Here is a 24,347-nt window from a genome sequence, read left to right as displayed (position 1 = left end):
TTGGGAGTATCCTCACTCCTGTGACTCCCAGACCATCTGGACCTGTACAGCCCACCACACTGCTCCTGTCTTAGACATGGAGGCCTGGCATTCAGTAGGAGCCTGGTGCATGATTGGTGAGCAAGTGAACAAATGTGTGCCAGTCACCGGTGCCTGGCCGAGCCCCCACTGTGATGGGGATGTGTTGATCAGCACACCGTGTCTTGCTCCCCGCTCCATGGACCTGAGTTCCTTACACATGGAGCCTTAAGTACTCCATGGAAATTTCATTCATGCCCTGGTGGTTCCTCAATAGTGAAGCTTCCCAGCCTCCTCCCTTTGCCCCTGTCTGGATGGTTCTTTGGGGTGGGGACATTGTGGGGTACTTAGTAGCATCTCTGACCTTGACCCACTGGATACCAGCAGCAGCCCCCAGTTGGGAAAATCAAAGTTGCCTCCCAGTATACTCTAGTCCAGTTCCTCTGGTGGGACACAGCTGCCCAGGTGAGCTCCGCATGACAGTGGACACCTGCTGAACTTGGCCAGTAGGGGCCATGGCTGTGGGGAGCTGATGGTGGCCCCGGTGAGAGGCTCCTCAGCAGCTCGGGGGTCCACCCAGTTGGGTGGGCTCTTCTGGGCTAAACATCGTTCCTCTCGGACTCAGCAGTGCAAGTCTCTCTCTCCTCTCATGATCCACTAGGCCTGCTGTGGCCTCCTGCATGATTTCAGGTCACATCTGCAAATAACACAGAGAATGGCGTATCTGTGGGAGGCCCGGCTAACCCATCAGGCCCCTGCTAGGTACCAGCGCATCCCTGTGTATGGACTGCATGGGGCTTTGGCGGCCTCTTTGTCACTGGGTCTCTTGGGTTTACTGTGAGCAGCGTCAGAGCAGGGACAAGCTCCTTTCTGATGGCAGTTGTGACACCTGAGATGTTAGGAGGCAGGACTGTATGTGGACATCCGGGGGAGAGGACCAGAAGGGAAGGTATGAGCATGGGCAGGCCCTGAGCCCAGGGTGAACATCAGGATGGAGGGGACCTAGGTTTCCTGCAAAGGGAGGGCCAGGAGGCACTCGGCTCCAGTCCTGTCCCAACCATGCTTCTCCTGCCACATTGTATAGGCCCATTCTACAAGGGCAGGGCCCAACGTGTCCCTGAGCACACAGGCTATACAAGTAGGCAGGCCCATGGGTTCCTGAGTGTGAAGTTGAGCCTTCAGGTACGTCCACAGGTGACCTTCAGCCTGGCCTGAGTTCCTGTCTTAGCTATTTCCGGATGACTGCTTGGAGCCTGGGCAATGTGGACCACCTCTCTCCCTTGCCTGGCCAGCAGTACAGGAGGTCAGGGGTCCACTCTGGGATCCCCTGTTCATCCCTGCATGCTTTCCTCTACCCAGCTCCAGCCCAGCACGAGGCAGGCCTCCCATGCTCCCTTCCCCGGAGATGGTGTTGCTGCATTTTAAGAGTTTGGAAATAACTGGTATTCCAGAGCAGACCCTAACATTGCTTCTGAAAATACAGTGACATAGACCTGAACTGTTGAAACAGGCAGGCACGTGACTACTTCTTGTAGCCCTGCCTGGAGGTAAATCTGCAGTCATAGTAATTATGGGTCCAGCTGGTTCTAAGCTTAAGCCCTGGGTTGCTGTGAGCAGGTACGGAGCAGTGTAATTAAGGAGCAGGTCCTTCTTGGTGCTCTCCACACGGAGCAGCCACACCCGGGACTGTGAGCAGCGGAGGGAGCCATGGTCACATGTTCTCCGAGACACAGTCACCCTCCACAGCCTTGGTTCCAAGACCTGGGATTCAGCTGCCTGGGATTTGAAAATATTGGGCAAAAGAGATTATATCTGTCCTGAACATGTAAGAGACACAGTAAAACAACATATAGCATTCACACTGTATCAAGTGTTACAGGTAAACCTATGGGAGAAGATGCATAGGTTATGTGCAAATAGCGTACTGTTTTATATGAGGAATATGAGCAGCAGTGGATTTGGGTGGCTTGGTTGACAGGTGAGAAAGAGCAAGCCCAGGGAAGAAACAGAGCCACGTTTTTGGCGGCATCTCTGCTAACGGAGATTATAATCAAGGACAAGCGTTTCCAGAGGCCCCAACAAAGGCCACAAGCAGCAGGACCAGGGGCTGAGACCTGGGGCATGCCAGGGCTGGGGCTGCAGAGCAGAAGGCCCAGTGAGGGAGGCAGGGCTGCCCTTTTCTATCATGCTTTTCCCTGCCTACCCCCGGAAATTAGGAGTGATCCAACAGAGTCGTTTAGGGGCTTGTTTTGTTTTGTTTTTTGTCTTGATAGAAATCATTATTTCCAGCTTAAAGCTAAAAACACTGCATCAGCCCTCACATTGTGACTGCCCACTGGTTATTTCTCTAAATCGATTTTCTCCTTGTGGTAGTTAATATTCCTCAGCCAAGTAGAATTCCCCCACCACCGCCACCAGCACCACATTCACTGCTTGTTTTTTTAAATCAGTAGACTTTATTTCGTAAAATAGTTCTAGTTTACAGAAAACTGGACACAAAGCATAGAATTCCCACGTTAAGTGACCCACTGAGGTCTTGCTTTAATATCGAACATTTGTTATCACTGATGAGCAAGCGTGATATGTGATTATTAACTAAAATTCATAGTTTAGGGCTCACTCTTGGAGTTACATGTTCTTTGGGTTTGTACTCTGTAGTTCCTGTATCCACCGCTCCAGTTTCCTTGCCCTAAACGTCCTCTGTGCTCCACCAGCTCATCCCTTTGGCAACCACTGATGTCATTACTGTCCCCATAGCTTTGCCTCTTCCAGAAATCAGAGTTGTAATCACACAGTACGAAGCCTCTTCAGACTGGCTTCTTTCACTTAGGACTATGCATTGAGTTTTCTGCGGTGTCTTTTCATGGCTCCATCATTCACTTCTTTAGTGCTGAATAGCATCCCAGGGTCTGGTTGGCCTGCAGTTAGTTTATTCTTTCACCTGGAAAGGGCATCTGGGTTGCTTCTTGTTTTGGTGATTATGAATAAAGTCGCTGTGTAGCACGTTTTTTATAGGGACATAATTAACAGAGATGAAACATAGCGGGGTTTTAAGACAAAATTAAATATTTGAGGCCAGGTGAAAGGGAAGAGTTGAGGTAGAAAGTTCTGAAGAAGTGTCCAGCTGAAACTCTGGGGCAGCAGCGCTGCCTTCCCCAACACCATCTCCACTCCACTACGATGCTGTCAGCATCTTAGGGATTCCCACTCATTTCTCTGAAGCCAGAGAAGAGCTAATGGTCCTGATCATGGGGCAGGGAAATGGGACCAACGGGGCAGAGGGAAGTAAGTGAAGGGCAGCTGTCTTGGGAGCACACGGAAATGCAGGTGATTCCAGGAGGGTACACACAGCACCCTGGCCCTACACGGCGAGATGACATATCTGGCGCTGGCTTAGCTGAGAGCCCAGAACCAAGTGGTGTCAGGAATGCTCACCTGCACTTTGCTTCGGGGAAAATGGAATATCAGGAACCTGTGTGTCCTCACACTCAAAACACACAGCCCTGTGGTGTAGAGGGGACAATATTGCTGGAAACCATGGCCCTGAGTCTCAGAAGACAGCTCAGCACCCAGGCCTAGAGAGCCCAGGGAGACCCAACTGGACCCCAGCTTTTCTACAGCCAGCCCTGTGAAGACCAGGTTCAGGGACCACCCTGAGCTTCTGGCTTCTCAGCTTCTGAATCAGACAATTGTTCCCGTAGTCCGGGACATAAGCGCATTGGATGCATTAAGTGTATCAGCCCCGGTCATCCTTTTGGGGTTTCCGGAACATCCCTGCCATCATCAGCTGCAGAAACTCTGCAGATGCTGTTTTCAGCTAGTTCTGGATGCAGAGGGAAAGAGATGGGAATCACTCTGGTGTGCTGCCTCCGGGCTGTGAGCAAGGGGTCTGGTATCTCACAGGCTTCCTGGGGCCGCCCTGGCTTTTTAGCACCAAAGCGCTCACAACTCCCAGAACTGCATGGTCCCAGAGAAATAAGCACCATTGTCCACACAGAGATGACAAAGTGACTTAGTACTTATAGCCACACTCAAAGGACGGATGACTCTGCCACCATGATATGCCTGGGGCTGGACAAGCCTCACCTCCCTAATCCTCCTGGATCTGGTGAAGCAGGTCCCCTGTGGGCACCTTGTCCTTGGAGAGGCCTGAAGCTCTGGTGGGAGGTAGCACCTCTGAGGTCTGAATGCTGGTTCTCCCAAATCCCTGTGTTGAAATCTATGCAGGTGTTTGTGTTAGCAGAGGGGTCTCAGGGAGGTGACAGGGTTACAGGGGCAGAGTCTGCATGAATGCAATCAGAGCCCTTAATGCAAGACACGTCAGAGAGCTCCCTGCTCCTACCGCCATTTGAGCACACAGTAAGAAGTTGCTGGCTTTGAATCAGGAAGCAGGGCCTTGCCAGAGATGGACTCTGCTGGCATGGTGAATTTGGAATCCAGGCTCCAGAGCTGCAGGCAATGTGAATCTGCTGTTTGGGAGCCTCCCAGCCTCTGGATCTTGTTACAGCAGCACAAGCTGAGGCAGTTGCCAAGTTACCAGCAACAGAGGAGACAGCTTGGGCTCCTTGGGCTTGAGGTCTGAGTTTTCACCCTGAGTCTCTGCCTTCTACCTGCCATGCTGACTGGGTGTGGCCCTGGCCTTGGACGGAGTTACAAGGACAGCTCTGGTCTGGGACTACCGGGCAGGGCCAGTGGGTAGGAAGAGTGCACTCGCTTGCCCTGTTCTTCAAGGCAGGCACTTCCTCCTGCTGGGCTCTGGTAGCCTTGTCCCTGTCCTGAACCATGGGGTTCCATGCTGGATTTGCTGATTTTCTACCCACTGAGCAGCAGAATCTGGCTGCAAAGCAGACTGCATTTCCTGGCCACAGAGTCAAAGGCAGTTTCCTTCTTAAAACCAAGAAACAACACATCGCCCAGACCTGGCGAGTCCCTGAGTTGGGGCGGTACTCTGGTCAGAGTCAGGGGAAGCAGCCCTTCTGAATTGAGTGGCATTTGAGAGATAATTAAGTCACAGTGGAATGACCTGTCAATTAAAGCCAAAGAGCCTGTGTTATCACATGCAGCTGCCTGCTACCTGTTGAGAATGTAAATTTCATTAAGTAGCAATAATGAAAATACAATAGAAAAATAAAACTTCTCCCATTGCAGATCCGGGCTAGGCTTCTGCTTTGGATGGAACCTAGGGAATCAGACCAAACCCTGGCAAGGAAGTAAAAGTGGCAATTTGAATGGAATATTGTCTGCCATTTTTTATTTCACTCTGTGGCTTCCAAACTTGAGAAGCCCCGAGTACAACAAAGGAAGGCTTGGCAATAAAGCTGGAAGTGCCTTTTGGTGCTTTAAACATCTTGGTAAGAAGTAGAAATTAGAATATTCCTTCATTAGGCCAAATTGTGCAGGACCCTGTGATATGTGTGGAGTCATTTGTAAGATCTGGTTAGTAAGTGACTTTTCCCAGGCATGCGTCCGTTACCTGTTAGGCTGGGGCTGCCTCCCAGTTAAGCTGTTCATCATCCGTGCTAGAGGGGCTGCTTCTGCGCACTTGTCACTGTGCTGGGCTCCCACATGGCCCAATTAGAAGGTTTCATGGATGTTCTGGTTCCGAGTATGCGGAGCTCCTCCTTGGCTGGGGAGCGGAAGAGGCTTGTTTGATGCCTCTGGTGACAGATGGTCCATATCCGACAGTTGCCTCACAGTCCCTCAATGAATCACTGCCTGCAGTTCCCCAGGAATAATAACACTAGAGAGAATGGGGCAACTCCAGGAAGCGGGGTCCTGAGACTTCATAAACATCAACCTGCAGAGAGGGAGAGGCACTCAGATTACCCAGCGTAGATGAAGGCAGGCTGAAGACGGCAGGCAAATAACTCCCTCTGCCATGACCATTGTGTGGGTGCCTTTGGTTTGTCAGATACCAGTTCCTAATAAACAAAGACTGGGCTTTAAGTGAGAGCTTACATACAGAATCCAATTAGGTCAGGATTGCTCTTATTTATACTTGGCTGTGTTCTGGCAGAGAGTAGAGGTGTTTCATAGAGGTGTGTGTGATAGAGCAAGACACAATACACTTAGTGCAGGAGATGGGGATGCAGGAAGGGGGGCGGCATGAAGGTGAGCCCCAGGCCAGGGCCCATGGGGGTGGATCTTAGGGTTGGACACAAAGCCAGGTTTAGGTTTACAGAAAATCAAGCCAAAGGAATGGAGAGTTCCCATATGCCCTGCCTCTGCCTGCCCTGTTATTAACGCCTGTCAGTGGTGTGGTGCCTGTTGTAATAGTAGGCATCCATGACTTACACACACGTCACTCTTGGTGGTGTATGTATACTCTGTGGGTTTGTCCTGTACTCACCATCAGCATCATGCAAGATATTATCATGGCCCTAAATACCCTTTATGCCCTGCCTGCTCATCCCTCTGTTTCCCAGCTTCTGGCAACTACTGATTTTACTGTCTCCATAGTTTACCTTTTCTAGAATGGCACAGAATTGGAACCACACCTACAGAGCCTTTTCACGTTGGCTTCTTTCACTTAGTAATATGCATTCATGTTTCTTACATATCTTTCATGGCTTAATAAATCATTTTCAGGACTGAGTAATATTCCATTATCTGTATGTACCACAGTTTGTTCAGCTGCAGCAGGACAGTAGGGGTCTATGCATTTTGGGGGAATTGTGAATAAAGCTCCCATAAACACTAAGATCTGGATTCCCATGCAGATATAATATTTTCGATTCATTTGGGGAAGCATGATTGCTGGTGTGTGTGGTAAGAGTGTGGGTTTTGTTGTCCTGGTGTTCTTCACCCTTCTGAAATGGAAATGCCTCTCAACCACAGCCTCACCTTGCTCAGCAGTGCATGGTGGGCACGTGAGAAAGGTTAGGAGCGAGCAGAAAGATGTATCATAGCAAATACTGATGTCTCGACCACAACCAGCGACTGGTAGCACTAGGATCACCTGCACCAGGCCCTCCTGACCTTGTCCCCAAATAGAAGGACCTCACCCTTCCATATTCTGGCTTCTGCCCCCTCCACTGTCACCCTGCCTTGTGGCGACGTGGGAAGGACTCTGTTCACCAGTTGGAGAGCCAAGGGCACTGATCTCTTGTTTGTGTTTGTCCCCTGCAGCCCCTCACCTGAGCAGATGCCTGTCAGCATCATGAAACTGCAACAGGAAGTGCAGGCACCTGCCTTTCGGTCTCTAGTTAGAGCCCAGTGGATCTCTCCTCCTGTAATGGAGGTGCGAAGAGAGCAGGGAGGCACCCTTGAGCTGCGCTGTGGAAGCACTGCCACTGCTTTGACTTGTGCGTGATCCTGTGTGTCACTGTCACTGCCACAGGGCTGGCAGAGCCACCCTGACTGCCTGGCGGTTGGGGTCTGTTGTCAGCCACCCATCAGTCTGCGGGTCCATTTTTTAAGTTCAGTGTTCAGCCTTTGAACGTGGCTCAGTGAGCTCGGCCTTCACAGCCTCCCTGAGTGTTGTCGCTAACATGTGTGTGTTTGGGACCCTCAGAGACTCCCCTGACCCTGGCCGCCCAGCTGGACAACTCCATGGAGGTCATCAAAGCCCTCCGAAATGGCGGGGCTCACCTGGACTTCCGCGCCAAGGATGGGATGACCGCCCTGCACAAAGCCGCCAGAACCAGGAACCAGGTTGCCCTGAAGGTGTGTCCAAGCCTGACCTGTGTCAGAGACACTGCCCTCCTTGGTCCCCTGCAGCTGTCCCCTGGGTCCCTACCCACAAGGGGATTGGGAATACTGTCTTTGCTGGACCTTGGAGAGTTTTTCTGCGCTCTCTCCTTGGTATTGCTGCTTCCAGACTTTACTGTCTACCAAGCCATCTTCTCCTTCTGCTTCAGTAGAGGGCTCATGTTGTGACCCATAAGGCTGGTGCTGAAACCCAACCCTGACCCCTGGAAGAGGCTGCAAGCCCAGCAGAAGACACTGCACTCACCTTGCTTCCCAGCAAGGCTGTGTGTACCCATAGCATCTTCCACCCTTGGTGGTCTCCTGCTCCTCCACCCGCCCCAGCTGTGTTTGAGGAGCACCCAGAGAGAACAGTGGCCCCCAGGCCCGTTCTGCATCCGAACTCTGGTGAGGGAGGATGGGGTCACTGCTGCAGGCCCACCCCAATGTGGGGCTTCTCCCCCAGATGTCTTAGCCTCAGCTGTGCCCTCCCCTGGCTTCTGCAGACATCGTGTCCATTCCTGATGCTACTCCATAGGTCTGTGCCCTCGGGACACAACACTGTCCTGGTTAAACAGTGCAGCCTCCGTCCCCTGCAAACCTGTCTGCCCTCAATCACTCTCCGTCACTGCCTGCCAGGACATGGGGGAGCTGGCCACAGGCGGGCCTGAGCGCCGCAGCCGCAGGCCTGTCTCCATTTCTCACGCAAGCTGACACTGCAGGCCTGAGGGCCATCTGCTCCCTCAGGCCTAGGAACATCATGTCTCCATTTAGAACCCACTTAATTCTGAGTTCGGGGAAAGCCATAGGAGCCCAGGGCCAGCCTGGCCTGCAGGAGACGGGGTGCAGACTGCTTTGATTGTTGTCCCCTGTGCAAAAGCCATTACGAGACCAGTGACCACGACTTTGGATTTTCCCCCAGACCCTGTTAGAGCTTGGCGCCTCCCCGGATTACAAGGACAGCTATGGCCTCACGCCGCTGTATCACACAGCCATTGTTGGGGGCGACCCCTACTGCTGCGAGCTGCTGCTACATGAGCACGCCACCGTGTGCTGCAAGGACGAGAATGGCTGGCATGAGATCCATCAGGTGCGTCCGCAACTCCCCGTAGCACCTGTGCACCGCCCCACTCCCACCTCGGGGCCTCAGGCGTGCATAGCAACCACAGGCCGGTTCCTGCCTTCAGTCATTTTGTTCGACCATCCAGAGTTCCTAAAAAGTGTTGGACCAATGGTCAGCATTCACACAGAGACTAGAAACAAATAATTCTGACTTCTCTAAGAGAGGTTAGAAGAGGAAGCGAGCCTGCTGCCTTTCTGCATGGCCCAGTCCCCTACACTGGGGTGGGTGCCCCCTAATACTGAGCCATGAATTCTCCCCGCCACACCACCCTGCAGACCCCAATGCACCTGACCCCAGGGGCCTTCTGTGCATGGGTGTGCAGCACCCAGGGCTGCTTTCCATGCACAGATCTTGTGTTGTTCAGACCCCACCTTACAGTATGGGGTTCAGGGTTTCAGCTGTGGTCTGCAAGGGCAGAGGCCACCTTGTGGCCCACTAAGAAGTGTTTAATGGCCAGGAGTAGGTTTGGGCAGGACCAAGGTTGGGGCCCCACAGGCAGGCAGCACTGAGGAGCCACCCCCCTACCGTGGGAGCTGAAAGGCCTGGACAGGGTTGTGTCCTGCAGCAGAAAAGGCCGAACTCAGGAGGAGGGAGCCAGCCCAGTAGGCACCCTGACACCAGGATCACAGGACAGAGACCCTGCTGGAACCCGCGGTTGGTACAGGCACCACAGGCACCAGCCTGGAGGTCACAAGTTCTGGTTAGAGTGGCAAAGTGCCCTGGAGGGCAGAGACTAATGCCTAGAAGGTCAAGGGCATGGGCCTGAGATGCAGAGGGGGCTGGGGGAGAGGGCTTTGAATGATTCTTGCTCTCGGCCTCAAAACAGGTCCTAGCACTGACCTCAGGCTGCCTGTACTTTGACGATGCCACCATGACCGCACATACATGCCGTGTCCCGGAGGTGGGGTCATGCATTACCCACTGCAGCCAGGCTTGAGGCCTGAGGGAATGCAGCACAGCAGGTAGAGGGGCTCCACAGCCCCACCCACCCCTGGCCTTTCTCCTGTGGGCTCAGTTCTGGACTGTGGAGTCCCAAGGCCTGGAGAAGGCCCTGCTCCTCTGGTGTGAGCAGGGGCTCTGAAGTGCTCGGGCACTAAGCACATACTGGGCAGGGGCCGCAGAGCAAAGTGTGATGACAGCTTTTGGAAGTGCCCTTCTGCTAGACATCCCAGCTAGACGTCTGTTACCATTTTGGCACTTTTCTTTAGAAGAAAGAAAAAGTGTTTTCCCCTGTGATGGATAATTTTACGTGACAACTCAGGTACAGATCTGTGATCCAGTAGTATTCTAAATGTGGCTGAGAAGGTGTTCCGCAAGTCGGGGTTAGCACTCCATCAGCCGACCTCAGGGGAAGCAGATGAGCCACTCTCATGGGGGTGGGGCTTGTCTAGTCATTTGAAGGTCAGAAGAGCCAGGACTGAGGTCCCCTGAGTAGGAAGCAGTTCTGCCAGCAGACGTCTTCAGATTCGAGCTGCAGCATTAACTCCTCCTTGGGGCTTCAGCCGCCCTGCAGATTCCAGACTTGCATTCCCCATGGCTGCATGAACCAATTATTTTAAATATTTTTTTATTTTACATTTTAAATTCTTTTAAATTCTCTCTCTGTTTGCACCCTCCTGTATGTACTTCAAAGTCATCCTCCACATCCTCTGGGGACTGGTTTTGGGATCTCCATTGATACACAAATCCTCAAAATGGCATAGTGTTTGCATAGAACCTACCCACATGTGTCCTCTTCGTACTTGAAATCATCTCTGGATGACCTATAACACCTAACACAGTATCAGTGCTGTGTAAACAGGTGCAATACTGGGTTGTTTACAAATAATAGAGAGGAAAACGTCTCTGTGTCTGGAAGAAGTCAGTACAGACTTAACTTTCAGCCCAGATATTTGCCATTCATAGTTGGTTGAAGCTGAGATGGAGAGCCTACAGATGCAGAGGGCTGCATGTACACACGAGCACACACATGCACACTCCCTGTTGGTTGTGTTTCCCAAGGACCCCGACAGACACAGCCCGAGTGGAGGAGGAGCGTGGGCCCTGGATTTGGGGTGTTTATTGGGTCCGGCAGCTGGTCCTGTGCTATGTCCTCTGTCTTGTCCCTCCCGGACCCTTCTCTTTCTGTCTCTGTCCTGTCCTCTCTGTGGGAGCTCCTGGCCCTCTGCCCATGTTCCTTCTCCTCCCTCCTGGCCTGGGTGCTGTCCCTCAGATCTGGGGCCTCTCCTACTTGCAGCATCTTCAGGTCTCTCGGCCACACTGAATCCCTCCTCCCACCCGGTGCCCGTACAGCCATGGATGTCACCGGCTGAGTGCCACATCCTGACCACCCTGGCTCATCCATGAGCAGAAATGCCCTGAGGTGTGTGCCTCATGTGCCCCCCGGGGAAAACAGACACAAGGCAAGTGGATGTAAAGAAACTATAGGTATAGGTGCACACACGCCCATGGCACTCACATGTCTGCACATGTGTGAACACACATGGGAACCAGGTGTGTGTACTCCACCTTTCCATGTAGTGGTGCTTCTGGGCTCACATCGTGACCAGCAGGCATCTGTGCCCTGAGCTGGGGAGGGGTGACTGTGGCCCGTGCCTGTCGCTGCTCGAAGCTACACCTGGTCGTCATCTCCACCATGTGTAGAGCTAGACCAGAAGGCACTTCCCCAGGGAGAATCCTGACCATCTTGATGTGTGGGCCCTGAGGACCTTTACAAGCTCTGAGGCCCTAAGGCTCTGAGGTGCCCTGCTTAGAAGGGAGCAGTACTGGGATATCAGTGCAATAGTGAGCTTTTTCTCTATCCTTTCCTTTCCTTTCTTTTCTTGTTTATTTATTTATTGCACTACTGGGCATTGACCCGTGCCCTTCATACCAAGCTACATACTCAGCCCTTTATTTTTTAATTTTGAGATAAGGTACCCCTGAGGTACTAGTTGCATAGACTGAGTTTGAACTTGGAATCCTCCTGTCTCAGCCACCCCAAGTTCTGAGATTATAGACATGTGCTGCCATGCCCATCCTGCCTACTCTGGTTTGTTTTTTTTTTTTCCTTTAGAGCCCAGAGTGTGTGAGCGCAAGTTGGTGAAGATGGTGCTCAAGGAGGGCTTGAGACAAGGCAGGGAGGTGCCTGCTGGGCCCTATCACACACTGTGCAGTGCCCGCATCCTCTGAATGCTCTGGGCCACAGCCCGGCACAGAGACAGTGACCAGGAAGAGGTCTATAGTCCTCAGCTCTGCGCTTGGGAAGAGGCAGCTTAATGGGCACATTGTGGAAGAATTCCTTAGGGATGCCACATTCCCATGTGCTGGGCACCCACTCCTGAGCCCACGTCTTTAGACACAAGTTCTCTTCCTGTCCAGATGTTCAGTTATGGAGAGGGCAGTTCCCCACCACACCCCAGACAGCTTGTGACTCACAGGTCCCAGGAGAGGGGGCACCACGTGTGCAGGGCTTCATTGGGAACACAGAGGGGAGAGAGGTGGGCAGGTGCCTGCCTTGTGATTTTCTGAGAAGGGAAGGCTGACAGCATGAGCAGGCTTGACTGGCCTCAGAGCTCTGGTTGCCTGGCTCCTGCCTGGAGGAGGTGAGGGCAGGAAGGTGCAGAGTGTGGGAACCTGGTGGTGGGGGAATGAGGCCTGCAGATCCTGGGGGTTTGCATATGAAAGGCCAGCTCCCACTCTCTAGGAATCAGCTGGCCCTGATGTGGGGTCAGGTGGGGGAGTCCCTCCAGGCTCATTGAGGCCCCAGAGGCTGGAGTGCAAAGAGCTCGGAAAAGGACAGTGAATCCAGCTCCACCCCCTTCCCCTTGGCCTGAGCAGCTCCGGCCGGCCGTCTCCACCCTCAGGACCCCTCTACCCTCCCATCCCCTTCCTCAACCAGGCCGGCCTCTCTTACATCCTACTCACAGGTCCAGTTTTCTTCATCCAGAGCATGTGACGGTGGCACTTCTGTGGGTTGTGGGGACGCTGGTGTCACTATAGGCCTGGCTCTCGGCTGTGATTTCTGGTCCCCACAAGTGCAGAGTTTCATCTCTGAGGTCTTGAGATGGGATCCAGAGCATTTCTGTCCTCAAGTCACCCAAACACCCGGGCCCCTCACTCAGCCCTTTAGCCCAGAGCTTTCAGTAGCTCTTCTGACCTCAGAGGCACTAACCCGGGTCCTTGTGTCCTACATCCCCTGGTTGTCAGCTCACCTGTGCTGCCAGTGTGGATTGCCCTCTGGTGGTCGGTTTGTTTCCGGATCCATCTGGAAAAGCAATTTCCCTCTGCTGGTTCTTTACCAACCTTTATGATCTTTGCTTCCTCATCTCTTCCTTTAAAGAGGACATAGTCCTAAAGGATTAGAACCCACCCTAATGGCCTCATTTTACCTTAAACTTTTTTTTTTCAGTACTGGGGATTCAACCCAGGAACCACCACAAAGCTGCACCCCCAGCCCTCATTTTATTTTGATACCGGATCTTGCTAATTTGCCCAGGCTGGCCTCAAACTTGTGATCCTCCTGCCTCAGCCTCCTGAGTAGCTGGGATTACAGGCAAGTGCCACCACACCCTGTCCTTGATCACCTCTTAAAATGTCCTGTCTCCAGATACTGTAGTCACATCCTGAGGCTAAGACTTGAGCACAAATGTTGAGGGGATACAATTTAGCCCATAATGTTGATCAGGACAGAATTACCCACTCTCTGGTTTGTGCCACAGCCCATGCAAGCTTAGCTTCCCCACCCTGTGCACCTCGGTGTCCACGTGCCATTAGGCAGGCAAGAAGCCTGGGATGCAGGGCTGGGGAGGAGCTGGTGGTTCCAGCCAACCTAGGGGTGTCTGTAGGTGTATGGACAAGAGTTGTCTCTCTGCCGACAGCATCCGTTTCCTTACCCACAGGGCTGATGTGACGTGACTTGTGTCCTGTTAGCTCATGATATCCACAGGTTGTAAATGAATCCTGTGCTGCAAGAGAGATGCCTGTGTGTTTGGATTTAGTTTGCTGGGGCATAAAGAAAGGTGGACGCATGGGAGGTCTTGTGCACAAGTGTTTGCTGTCCCCTGGGTATGGTGCAATGAACTCTGTGCTGCTCTGGTTGCATGTGTTGGACACTGCACAACCCCAGGGGGCGCTGTCCCCTTACTGTAATTTTTAGGTGTGGAGATTTATCCCACATGCCCAGCAGGTGGCAGTAAAGTGCTTAAAGGAAGGAGTGCCCCATTTCCTAACTTATACCATATCTCTGGTTGGCAACTGCTAAGTGGGCTGCCAGACATAGCTGGGGTGAACCCAGAACCTGTGGGGAGCATCTCCATACACATGCACACCCGCCCCCAGATCCTAGGCGGTAGATGTGGGTGGAGCCCCCATATGTGCATTATCCACAAAGCACCCTGGAAAATGGAAGGATGCGGGTGTGGAAGGCAGTGTTTCAGCTTACCTTTTGGAAGCTCTCTGACCTCCACCAACCCTCTGTCCATCTTCACTGGCCAGAAACCGCCTTGCTTGCCTCAGCAAGGACACATATCTTGCTTTAATCCTTTGGTAGCTTTCCGTGTCTTTGTGTCAAGTAGGTATTATGTTCTTTTTTCAATTATAGATGACTGTTTCCACTTTCAAGCTAATCTGCAAGGGTGGCCCAGAGAATTCCATACACCCTTCCCTTGGAGGCCACATCTGAGTTTGCCAGGTGTCCTTGTGGTGTCTCCTATGGCCAGAGGATCAATCTGGGGCCCTCCCCAGACCCTTACTCTGGAGGAGCACCTGTCTTCCCTGACCCTCCTGCTTGGGCCCTTGTGATGATTTCAGGGTGGGTACTGTAGACGCCTTCAGACCTGGCGCGTCGGCTGTGTCCCTGGGGTGGGATCCAGGGCATGCGTTGTGGCAGGAGCTGATTGCTGCGCTCTTGGCACTGTTTCCTGTCAGGTGGTCCCTGATGGCCACTTGCCCCTTACTAATGATGCTCCTGCTGAGCGTCTGATCCAGTGATCCCTGCCCCTGTTTTAACTAATCAGTTTTCTGGGGGATCTTTGAGGCTATGTACCATCTTTTTTCTCATACCCTTTCTGCTGCTTGTGCAAGCGTCGGTGCCTGAATTGATTATGGCTGCCACAGTTGCCAAGTGGAGATGTTCTGATATCATCATTGCTTCTGCATCTACTGGTTTTCTTTTTTTGTTGCTGTTTATTGTTTGTTTATAGCAAGGTTGTTGTTATCCCTGTTTTGGCTGGTGGGAACACCTCGGGGTGGCTCCTTTGTCCTCTGCACACACCTCCATCCTCTCCAAGCTCCTCTCTCTCTCTCTCTCCTCTCCCTCTCCTCTCCCTCTCCCTCTCCCTCTCCCTCTCCCTCTCCCTCTCCCTCTCCCTCCCCCTCTCCCTCCCCCTCCCCCTCCCCCTCCCTCCCCCTCCCCCTCCCTCTCTCCCTCCCTCCCTCCTTCCCTCCTTCCCTCTCTCTCCCTCTCTCTCCCCTTCCCTCCCACCGTTCCTTCCTATCTGGTACAAGGGGATATTCCATGCTCCTCTTTTTCTTTCCCTGCCCCAGCTTTAGAACCACCTGCTTCCCCTGGGAACCCTGGCTCCTTTCAGTGGGGAAGGATATTTCAAAACCAAGATCTAGTGGCAGGGATGCTCATTGTCACAGGGCTGCTCCTGGCTCTATACACTCTCAGGAGCCAGAGTTAGATGTGTACATGTCTGCATACAAGAGCACCAGAATCCATGATTCTCAAGTTCCTGACCTAAAATGGCATAGTATCTACATCTAACCTACGTACATCCTCCTGTATACCTTAAATCAGCTCTGGATTATGTATAATAACCTAATACAACACAGATGCTATGGAAATAGCTGTTACACTGTGTTGTTTAGGGAATAAGGACAAGAAAATGTCTGTGTTCAGTGCATTTTTTTTTTCAGAGATTTTCCATCTGTGGTTGGTTGAATCCATGGACATGCAGATAGCCAGCTGTATAAACTTCTAGTTTTGTTTCTGTCTGTATCAAGAACCATGGCTCCATCTGCCACATCCCAAGCCGGTGCTATAGGGTACATCCCCATACTCCTCTGAGCTCTTTGTCCTCCATCTTCCACAGAGAGAGCCCAGCCCTTATTTTCCTGTGTTTATGCACCTGTTTGCTCCTCCCAAGGCTGCAGTCAGTCTGCTGACCCAGTGGCCACAGCTTGCCTAGGTCCCCTTAGCCCCTTCTACCCAACTGGCTCCCCGTCCCTCCATATGCAGTCTCCCCACTTTAACCACCAGTGGTACAAAGAAAAGAGACTAGCAAAGATGGCTCTTTAAAAACAGACTGGGAGAATAAAGATGGTCCAGATTATGCAAGAGGTGATCAAAATTAGATGTTTACATTTCTAAATTTATCACAGTATATAATCCATTGCCATTCATCTCCCTCAAAACACTCCCCTTCACTTCAAACACACTCATGCCTTTCTTGCCACTTCCCAAAGCAGTTCTGGAAGTCCTCTTTCATAACTGGGATAGGTTGTTTTTTTCTTCAGCACTTTGTTTTTGCATATTCTGGTTTTATTTCTTGCAAAATAGCAAGCATGCAAAAAAGAAGCAAAAATCAAGAGGGGTCCTTGGAGACTTTTCATTCCAAACCACCTGCTCAGGTTACTGTCTCTTGTCTCTTAGTGTTGACCCTGTGCTGGCCCTTGGTGACGAATCGGTGACTCGATCCCACGGATGTAACTTGCAACCTCATAAGTCCTAATTAACTGGGGGAAGGGGAGTGATGAGCCTGGATTAATTGCTCAGCGTGTTTATGGTAACATAGTTCTCTTCTTTATTGACTACAGAGCAATTAAATTAAGCCGTAACAGTGTTGCTCCTAGGAGTCCTTTGGGGAGAGCCGATTAGGCAGATGGTTTCTTCAATTTAAGGAGCAAAATTCCCAACTCAAACTGGTTTAAGGGCAAGAGTGGGGTGGGGAATTCAAGTCTTTATGTCTTTAGAAAGTTCAGGGACAGCATGGCCTAGAGGAACCCCAGTATATTACCTGGCTCAGCCTGTGTGTCTGTGTCTCCTTGTCCCTCCCTCCCTCCTCTCCTCTTTTCCCCCATTCCTGTTCTCCCTTCCAACTTCCCTTCTATGCACATGGCCCCAGAAGCCCCCAGGTCAGCAATTGTCCTGCAGTTCTGACAGATGTTCCTGCCTCGGGACTTCAGGTCCTCTGAATCCCATGGTCCCTGAACCATGCCTGGGAAGCTGGACTGACTGCCCCATCTGCAGAATAAGCTGGGCCCTCCCTACCCAACTACTGAGGATGCAGTCGGCAGCCCCACAGGAAGGCTGGCTCTGTACAGAGCTGGGCCGTATGCAGGGCAGGAGAAGCAGCACCTATAGAAGGACCTGTTGTGGGAGGCACATTGATTGTAAATGGCTATTTCTTATTTAATTTTACTTTATCCAATTAATAATCTCAATGTCTTCCCTGTTGCCTTTTCTTTCTTCTTTCTTTCTTTCCTTCCTTCCTTCCTTCCTTCCTTCCTTCCTTCCTTCTTTCTTTCTTTCTTTTTTCAAGAACCAGGGATCGAACTCAGTACCTTGCGCTTGCAAGGTGGGCGTGGTGCCACTGAGCTAAATCCCTGGCCCCCTGTTGCCTTTTCTGCTAGCTGTCGAGGTGTAGCTCTTTCTCGTAGACCTTGCAAAGGTGAGGTTAACTGCCATCTGTCTCAGTGATCAGAAAGGCATCATCATTGTATGGTCTGTGTTTATAGGGGGCCAGTGCCATCACTACTCTACACTGCTGCCCTTGGTGTGGCTGACCTGCTGACTTCTGGGGTGGGAAGGGTTGGGTCAGGACCCACATTTCTCCCTCTCCTGGGGGTGGGGTGCAGTGTGTTTTGGACAGAGGTGCCGTGGCCACCTACTCAGGGACTCCCTGCCCCTATGAGCTGGGGTAGGAAAGGGCCATACTATTTCCTGGGTGCTGATGAGGTGCCCAGGGTCACCTGAGGCCTTTGGGGTCTTTGCCCTATGTAATTCTCAGGCAAACCTGCCAGGGGAGTGTTATTTCCATTCACAGATGAGGTCAGATCCCTGACAAATGAAAGTGGCTTGGCTCCACTCTGTTGGACCCTGCATCCTTGATGCTTCATCAATCACTGGGGCTGAGCAAGGAGCAGATCACATCGTGGGGCAGCCCTGGCTCAGCCTGGTGCCACCCACAAAGAGTCTGGGTTACATTTGAAGCAACTACAGGGCCATCGCTTGCACACTGAAGCACAGATGGGGCTCTTCCCATGGACATAGCCCAGGATTAGGGCTGCGAGTATGTCCCCTGGCCACTGCACTGGGGCTTGGGCCACGAAGGCAGGCCAAATGCCCCAGTTTGCATTTTGTGGAGCTGGACACTGAGGTCAGAAGAATGATCTGTTTCTCTGGCCCCCTGGGTTTGCATAGAAGGAAGATTGGGGGCCCTTCCTGAAAACCCTGGCTAAGCAGCCAAGCACTCATCGCTGAACCGGTCATGAGTAGCCAGGGACTGGAGCCCCTGTACCTGGGCCTCCGTCCTGCTGGGTGGGCTGTGGTCTGCGTGAGTCCTGTGCCCGCACATGGGTATGGGTGGGTGTGCGTGAATAGCAGGATATTTCTGCACACCCAGACCAGAGGTAGTCACCCTGCTCAGTGCCCCTTCTGTGTCTCAGGCCTGCAGGTATGGACACGTGCAGCACCTGGAGCACCTGCTGTTCTACGGCGCGGACATGGGTGCCCAGAATGCCTCGGGGAACACGGCCCTGCACATCTGCGCCCTCTACAACCAGGTCAGTGACGTGTAACCCTCTCCCCCAGGCTCAGGGCACCAGGATAAGGGCCTGGCAGGGGTGTCCCCACTGGCCTTCTGTGCTGCCTGTGTGAGTGGGACCTGTGCCCTGTGGCAAAGAAGAGGATCCAGCGCTCTGGAGAAGCAGAGAGGCCCAGGTCACCCTGGGTACTGCAGGGCTGGGCCCAGATGCAGGTCTGCTGGACTCGGTGTCTCATCCAGCCAGCTGGATGTGCTGCCTGCTGGCTCTGCACAAAGCGTGGAGGAGCAGGGCTCTCACGTCCTCAACAACTGAGACACCAGCTCTGCTCTGTCCCCGAGTTTCACAACTATGTGACCCCACGTGCTTTATTTTCAATTGTGGTGAAATATACATGGCAAAAAGTCACACTCGTTTCAGGTGCATAGTTTGGGGGCATTAAGCACATTCACACATGTGCAGCCCTCACCTCCGTCCATCTCTGCATTTTCTCATGTCCCCAAACTGAAGCTCTGTTCCCATCAAACACTGAGATCATCCCTTCTCCAGACCCTGGCACCCCATCCTACTTTCTGTTGCTATGGATTTGAGGCCTCTGGGGACCTCCTGAGAGTGGAACCCTATGTATGTTCCTCTGTGCCTGGCGTGCTCCTCTCAGCACAGCGTCCTTGAGATCCCTCATGCTGTAGTGTGTGTCAGAGCCTGACTTAAGGACTTAAGTCAGATCAACTGTGAGCCAGGAACAGAGGATGACAAGTGTGTTTGGAAGGCCCCAAAGGCTCATGGGACTGAGTCTGCTCTCTGGAAGAGGGAACCATAGATGGTGGCAAAAAAGCACCCTACACCATGGGTACACTGAGCTGGGGAGGGCAGGCGAGGGGACACAGCCAAGCTGATGTCCCAGGAGACATGAAAAGGCCCAGGCTCAGGGACGCAGGTGGGTGGCAGGGACTGCTTCGAGGGGGGCTTTGTCTTTGGTGCTCAAGGTCAAGCTAATGCAAGGCATCCCTCTTGGAGGTCGCCTCTGCTCTTTCTTCCATTTTTCTCTGCTTTCAAGGAAGCCCCATTCTTGAGGGTGGTGAGGCGGAGATACTACACTTAGTGGGCCAGCAGAATGTGGTGGGGATGGGGCTCCTCCTGGAGGAGCAGAAGAGTCAGCTAGAGGCCCCAGGGTGTGTGCTCTGCTGGCCACCAGTGTTCTCTTCCCATTCCAAATCCTTGATCCTATCCTGTTTCTTGTGGTGGCTCAGAGTGACATCACAAGCTTAGCCCACACCCAGGTCTGTTCCTAGCTCTGGCCACTCTGAAGTCCCATTTGCTTCTAGCTATTAACCCTTCCTAGATTATTTGCTTTGGAAATATCCTGTGCCTCTCTCAAGACCTAATGCAGACATCCTATATCAAGTCAAGCTTTCCCTTATGACTCCCTTTTGGAATTCATGGGTTTCCTGCCCTGCAGTCCTTTGCGAGACACAGGGAGAAATGCACGGGACTAGACCATCATGCCTCACCTGTTCTCTCTGTGACAGTCCCTCCCCTTACCCCAGCTTCTTGGGGAACATAAACTACCATCATTCATGGTCTACCCCACACCTGGCACAGGAGAACAGCAAGGCTGGATGGGGTCAGAGCAGCATTTCTGCTGAGTTTTGAGAAGTATTTTGCAGTGCTTCTGGCTCCGGTGGAGAGCATGTGATTTGCACACAAGTGATTTGCACACAATGATGTTTCTGGGCATGCTGAGTATGTGGACGTAGGGATGACTGTGAGCACAGAGGCTTGCTCAGCTGCCTTCGAAATACCCATCATGAGGCTTAGCTGTGACTGCAAAAACATCTGCACCAGCAGCTGCTTCTTAATTACCTCCTTAGATGGGGGAAACATTCCTTAATTTTTCCCTGCATATTTCAAGCATATTTTATCATAAAAAGTAGGAAATCATATTTTCTGTCACTTGATATAATTGTGGACAAGATGCTCTCTTTTGAAAGTGCCGTTTGGTTTTTTTATTGGGAAAGGTTACAACATTTTGACAGTTTGTGTTCTCGGCTCTTTGTGGGGCCAGTTCTGCTCAGTGTCACACCACAAGCTCCACAGCTGTCCTCCCTCCTCATTCACTGGCTCCAGAAGGGTCCCCAGCTGGCCAGGGCTCTCAGGAAAACCCTCACCCTATGGTCTTGGAATAGAGATTAGCTGCCTGTTTTCTGTAAGGGACCAGTTAGCTCTGTCGGAACTATTCAGCTCTGTGTTTATAATACAGAAGCAGCCATAGTCCATTTGTTAGTGAAAGAGTGTGGCTGCATTCTAACAAAACCTTACTTGGTTTTATTGGCCCGATGGGCCATTGTGGCTTATGGGTAGCAGTTTGCCCAGTCTAGGAATAGGAGGCCACCCTGCCTCTGCCCAGGGTTGGGTGGCTTCCATCCAACAGGCCAGGGAATTGCTACCGATGTGTAAAGAGCTGTCCCTTCCCCAGGGACCTGGGGTCATCATGGACAACCTGCTGTTGGACCAGCTGCAGCCTGGATGTCCATCTTCTGCAGCCTGTGAAGACATGCTGGAGGGGGCGCTGCAGGGTTTTAATTGCCTGACTTATGTTACCTCCAAAGGTTATGATTTGGTTCACAGGCTCTGCACTTGTAAGCCCCATGGCCACCATATCCATCTGGAATGTCAATGAGTATTCTAGGATCTGTCCTCCTGAGTTTCATGCCCTCCTGGGATTCTAGGGTGGTCTTTCCTTTCCTCCTGCAGCCTCCTCCAGCTTATTGGTGCATCCTTCTGATGTGTAAAAGAGGCTGGTCCAAGCCTCATTTCAAGGCAGTTTCCAGAGAGACACAGCCTCATGCACCATGCAGGTGTGTGTAAAAGACTGTTTAGGAGGGGCGGAGCACCCCAGCCTCTGTCTGGCACACATTGCACACTGTACTTACCCAGGTTCTGTCCTCCCATTGTCACCACCTTGCTGAATATCCTATGTCCATGTCCCCTTCCCTACACACATGCTATGATGACAGAGATCACACTGCCTGTTAAGGAGAATTAGGGGTTGGACAGGACACACTGAGGACTGTCCCAGGGATGGGACAAAAGTGCCAAGTGAATGAGGACAGGATTCATGAAGTTAAGCAGCAGTCTCAGTGGTACAAGGAGGCTGAGTGGTTTGAGACCACTGCATCTGGACTGTTACCCAACTGTGCTCTTGCGGGTAACTTACCATCTCTCTTAGATCCTGCATTTCCTCATCTGTGATGTGTGGTACTTCCTAACTCACAGCATTCCCAAGGAGCCACAAATAGGAAGCAAATGTGTGCTATGTTTGGTACATAATGTAAGTTCAGAAAGTAGTGGCCATCATGGTGGTGAAAGTATTGATGGCGATGGTGTTGGTAATGGTGATGTTGATGATGGCAAAGATGATGATGATGATGATGATGGTTGTGATGGTGATAATACTGAGGTTGGTGATGATGGTGTTAGCAACACTGCTACTGACAATGATTGGCCTGAACAAGCCTCTTCCAATTAAACCTGAAAGCATCCAGGTGTGAGGAATGACACTCATACTTTTATCAATTTTATTCAGGCCTCAGCTCTACATTTCTAATAAAAAATACCGTGATCAGAATATTCTCTCTTCTCTTTTGCAATCAGCTAATTAGGGCTTTGATTGTAAGCTGCAAATTGTGTCTAATCTGCCGACTCCCTCAGCCTCATGCTGGCTTTCTAAGAGCTCCAGAGGGAGGGGACCAGCCTGGTGTTTGTTTTTCTGCCCTGGATAATGAAGGGTCAGAGGAAATTTTAAATATCAAAGGTGACTAGGCCAGACCAATTTGTTTAGAAAGCACACATATGAACACAGGCACTCACATGCACACACGCACGCACGCATACCCTGCCTCCTGGGAGCAAGCCTTTTGATTCTGCTGAAAGCCAAGGTAAGAATGGTTGGGATGCTTTCTGTCTGCACCTCTTTGCCCTTGCTGGTGTCCCCTGGGCACTCATCAGTTCTGTGGTTACTTCTGTGGGGCTGGCGAAAGGCTACTGTCCTCCTGAGCAAGGCTTGATGGATGCTGCTGGCTGGCATCTCCGCCACCAGTTGGAGGCTCCAGGCTTGGTTTAAGGGCAGCTCAGTTAGGAAATGGTGAACCGGATTTCCTGCCCGCACCCTCCTGGAGCTTTGGAGATGCATTCCTGTGACCCATCAGCTGGAGTTGAGTGGGACCCCATGCCAGAAGCCCTGGTGTTCCATAGCATGTGAGGGGTGCTGTCTCAGCTACCCAGCCCTTGCTTTGGGGCACACTTTCACAGGAGGGGACAGTCCATGGGATGTGGTTTGACCCCACCCTGGTGACATCAGTGTTTCAACTCCCAACGTGCTGTCCTTTTTCCAGTTGATCGCATGCATCTTAGTTCTTGGATCTGTGGCTGCCTGTCATTTTACACTCCTGACTTAGAACGGGCACACTTGGCAATTCATATTCATGTCATTCTGCTAAAGATGCCCCAGTGCAGCCCAGATGGAAGCACTCACTGGGGCTTGGATGTCCTGAGTTAGTCTTGGCTGCAGTGCTGTGTGCGTCAGTCTGGACGAATCAGAAAGCAGCATCTCTGGTTTTGACCTCTCACCTCTTTTTTCACCCCATTAGCATATAGAAACCCCCTTGCTGGCCATGGTGGTGCATGCTTGTAATCCTAGCTGCTCGGGTGGCTGAGGCAGGAGGATCCCAAGTTCAAGGCTAATCTGAGCTACTAACTGCTATAATAAAAAATAAAAAGGCCTGGAGATGTTGCTCGCTGATAGAAAGCCCCTTGATTCTGTCCCCAGTATCACAAAACAGCCCCTTCTCAGAGCTCTGGCTCTCCTTGCCCATCCTCACACATGTCATATGGCGATTTACATTGGGTTTCCGCGTTCTTATTTCTATTTCACACACAGTCTAGTCAGACTTCAGTCCCTCCCACTCAGGGCCAGCCACCAGCTCTGGTCATCTTCCTGGCCATGCCTCTGTGCCCATCCAATTCCACTTCTCAATGACATCTCTTGATACCACACCAGGTGCTCCTGTTACCCAAATTCTGTCTTGCAGTGACCCCAGGTAGTCGTGTGTGTCCTTCAGTACCTTTCTAGAGCAAAGATGGTTCCCAGTTGGGACTCCCCCCCGCCAGCTCCTTCCCCAGCTGTCACAGTGATGTCCCGCCTGGTGGCCTGGAGGAGACCCAGTGCACAGCCCCTCCCTGTCTGTGACTAGCACTCTCCTGCTGCTCCCTTCCCTGTCTCCTCCAGCCTTATCCATTTCTTATTTGTCCCTTCCTGTCCCCTCCTCACCCCTACCTTGCCCAGGCCTCTGCCGTCCCTCCCTGGACCACGGCATTCACCACCCAGCCTTGCCCTTCCTCTTAGCTCCCCTAGATCCTCCTGCTTCAGATCGGTGGTGCCCTTTCCTGCCGAGAGTCCCCTTCTCATACACCTGGGGACCTGCCCCACGTCCTGCCCCCCAGTCAGCCTGGCGCTGCCTCACCATTGCTCCCTGCCGCCTCGCCGACTCCCCGCCTCCCTCCTTTCCATCAGGAGACCCTCTTTTCTCATCTGCACAGCCATGGAGGATCCTGGAATGGCTCGTCCTGAGCTGTGCGCTTATTGTCACCCTTCCCATGCCCCTGCATGGTAGAGACCCTGACTCAGGTTTGCCTCTGTGGCCCAGGGACTAGGCTGGTCCCTGGCATGTCTGCTCTTTGCACACAGAAATGATTGTGCTTTCTCAGTCTACCT

The 24,347-nt window shown here is 52.1% G+C and overlaps 1 protein-coding gene across 14 annotated transcripts in view; it reads left to right on the top strand.

The window, feature by feature from the left end:
- Shank2 (SH3 and multiple ankyrin repeat domains 2) overlaps positions 1–24,347 on the top strand; it is a 534,108-nt gene that overhangs the window by 114,574 nt on the left and 395,187 nt on the right. For all 14 annotated transcript variants that reach the window (XM_087205461.1, XM_087205469.1, XM_087205467.1 and 11 more), the window contains 3 exons: positions 7,532–7,683; positions 8,627–8,794; positions 18,479–18,595. In XM_087205461.1, the coding sequence (XP_087061587.1) occupies positions 7,532–7,683; positions 8,627–8,794; positions 18,479–18,595 (437 nt within the window). The remainder of the gene's footprint in view (positions 1–7,531; positions 7,684–8,626; positions 8,795–18,478; positions 18,596–24,347) is intronic.

Source organism: Heterocephalus glaber, unplaced genomic scaffold (assembly GCF_053883595.1).
Source record: "Heterocephalus glaber isolate CG9 unplaced genomic scaffold, H.glaber_assembly_v1.0 deba00000594, whole genome shotgun sequence".
In the NCBI taxonomy this organism is placed as follows: domain Eukaryota; kingdom Metazoa; phylum Chordata; class Mammalia; order Rodentia; family Bathyergidae; genus Heterocephalus; species Heterocephalus glaber.
The sequence above is the reverse complement of the archived record's forward strand: the minus strand, read 5'-3'. Positions and strand labels throughout refer to the sequence as shown.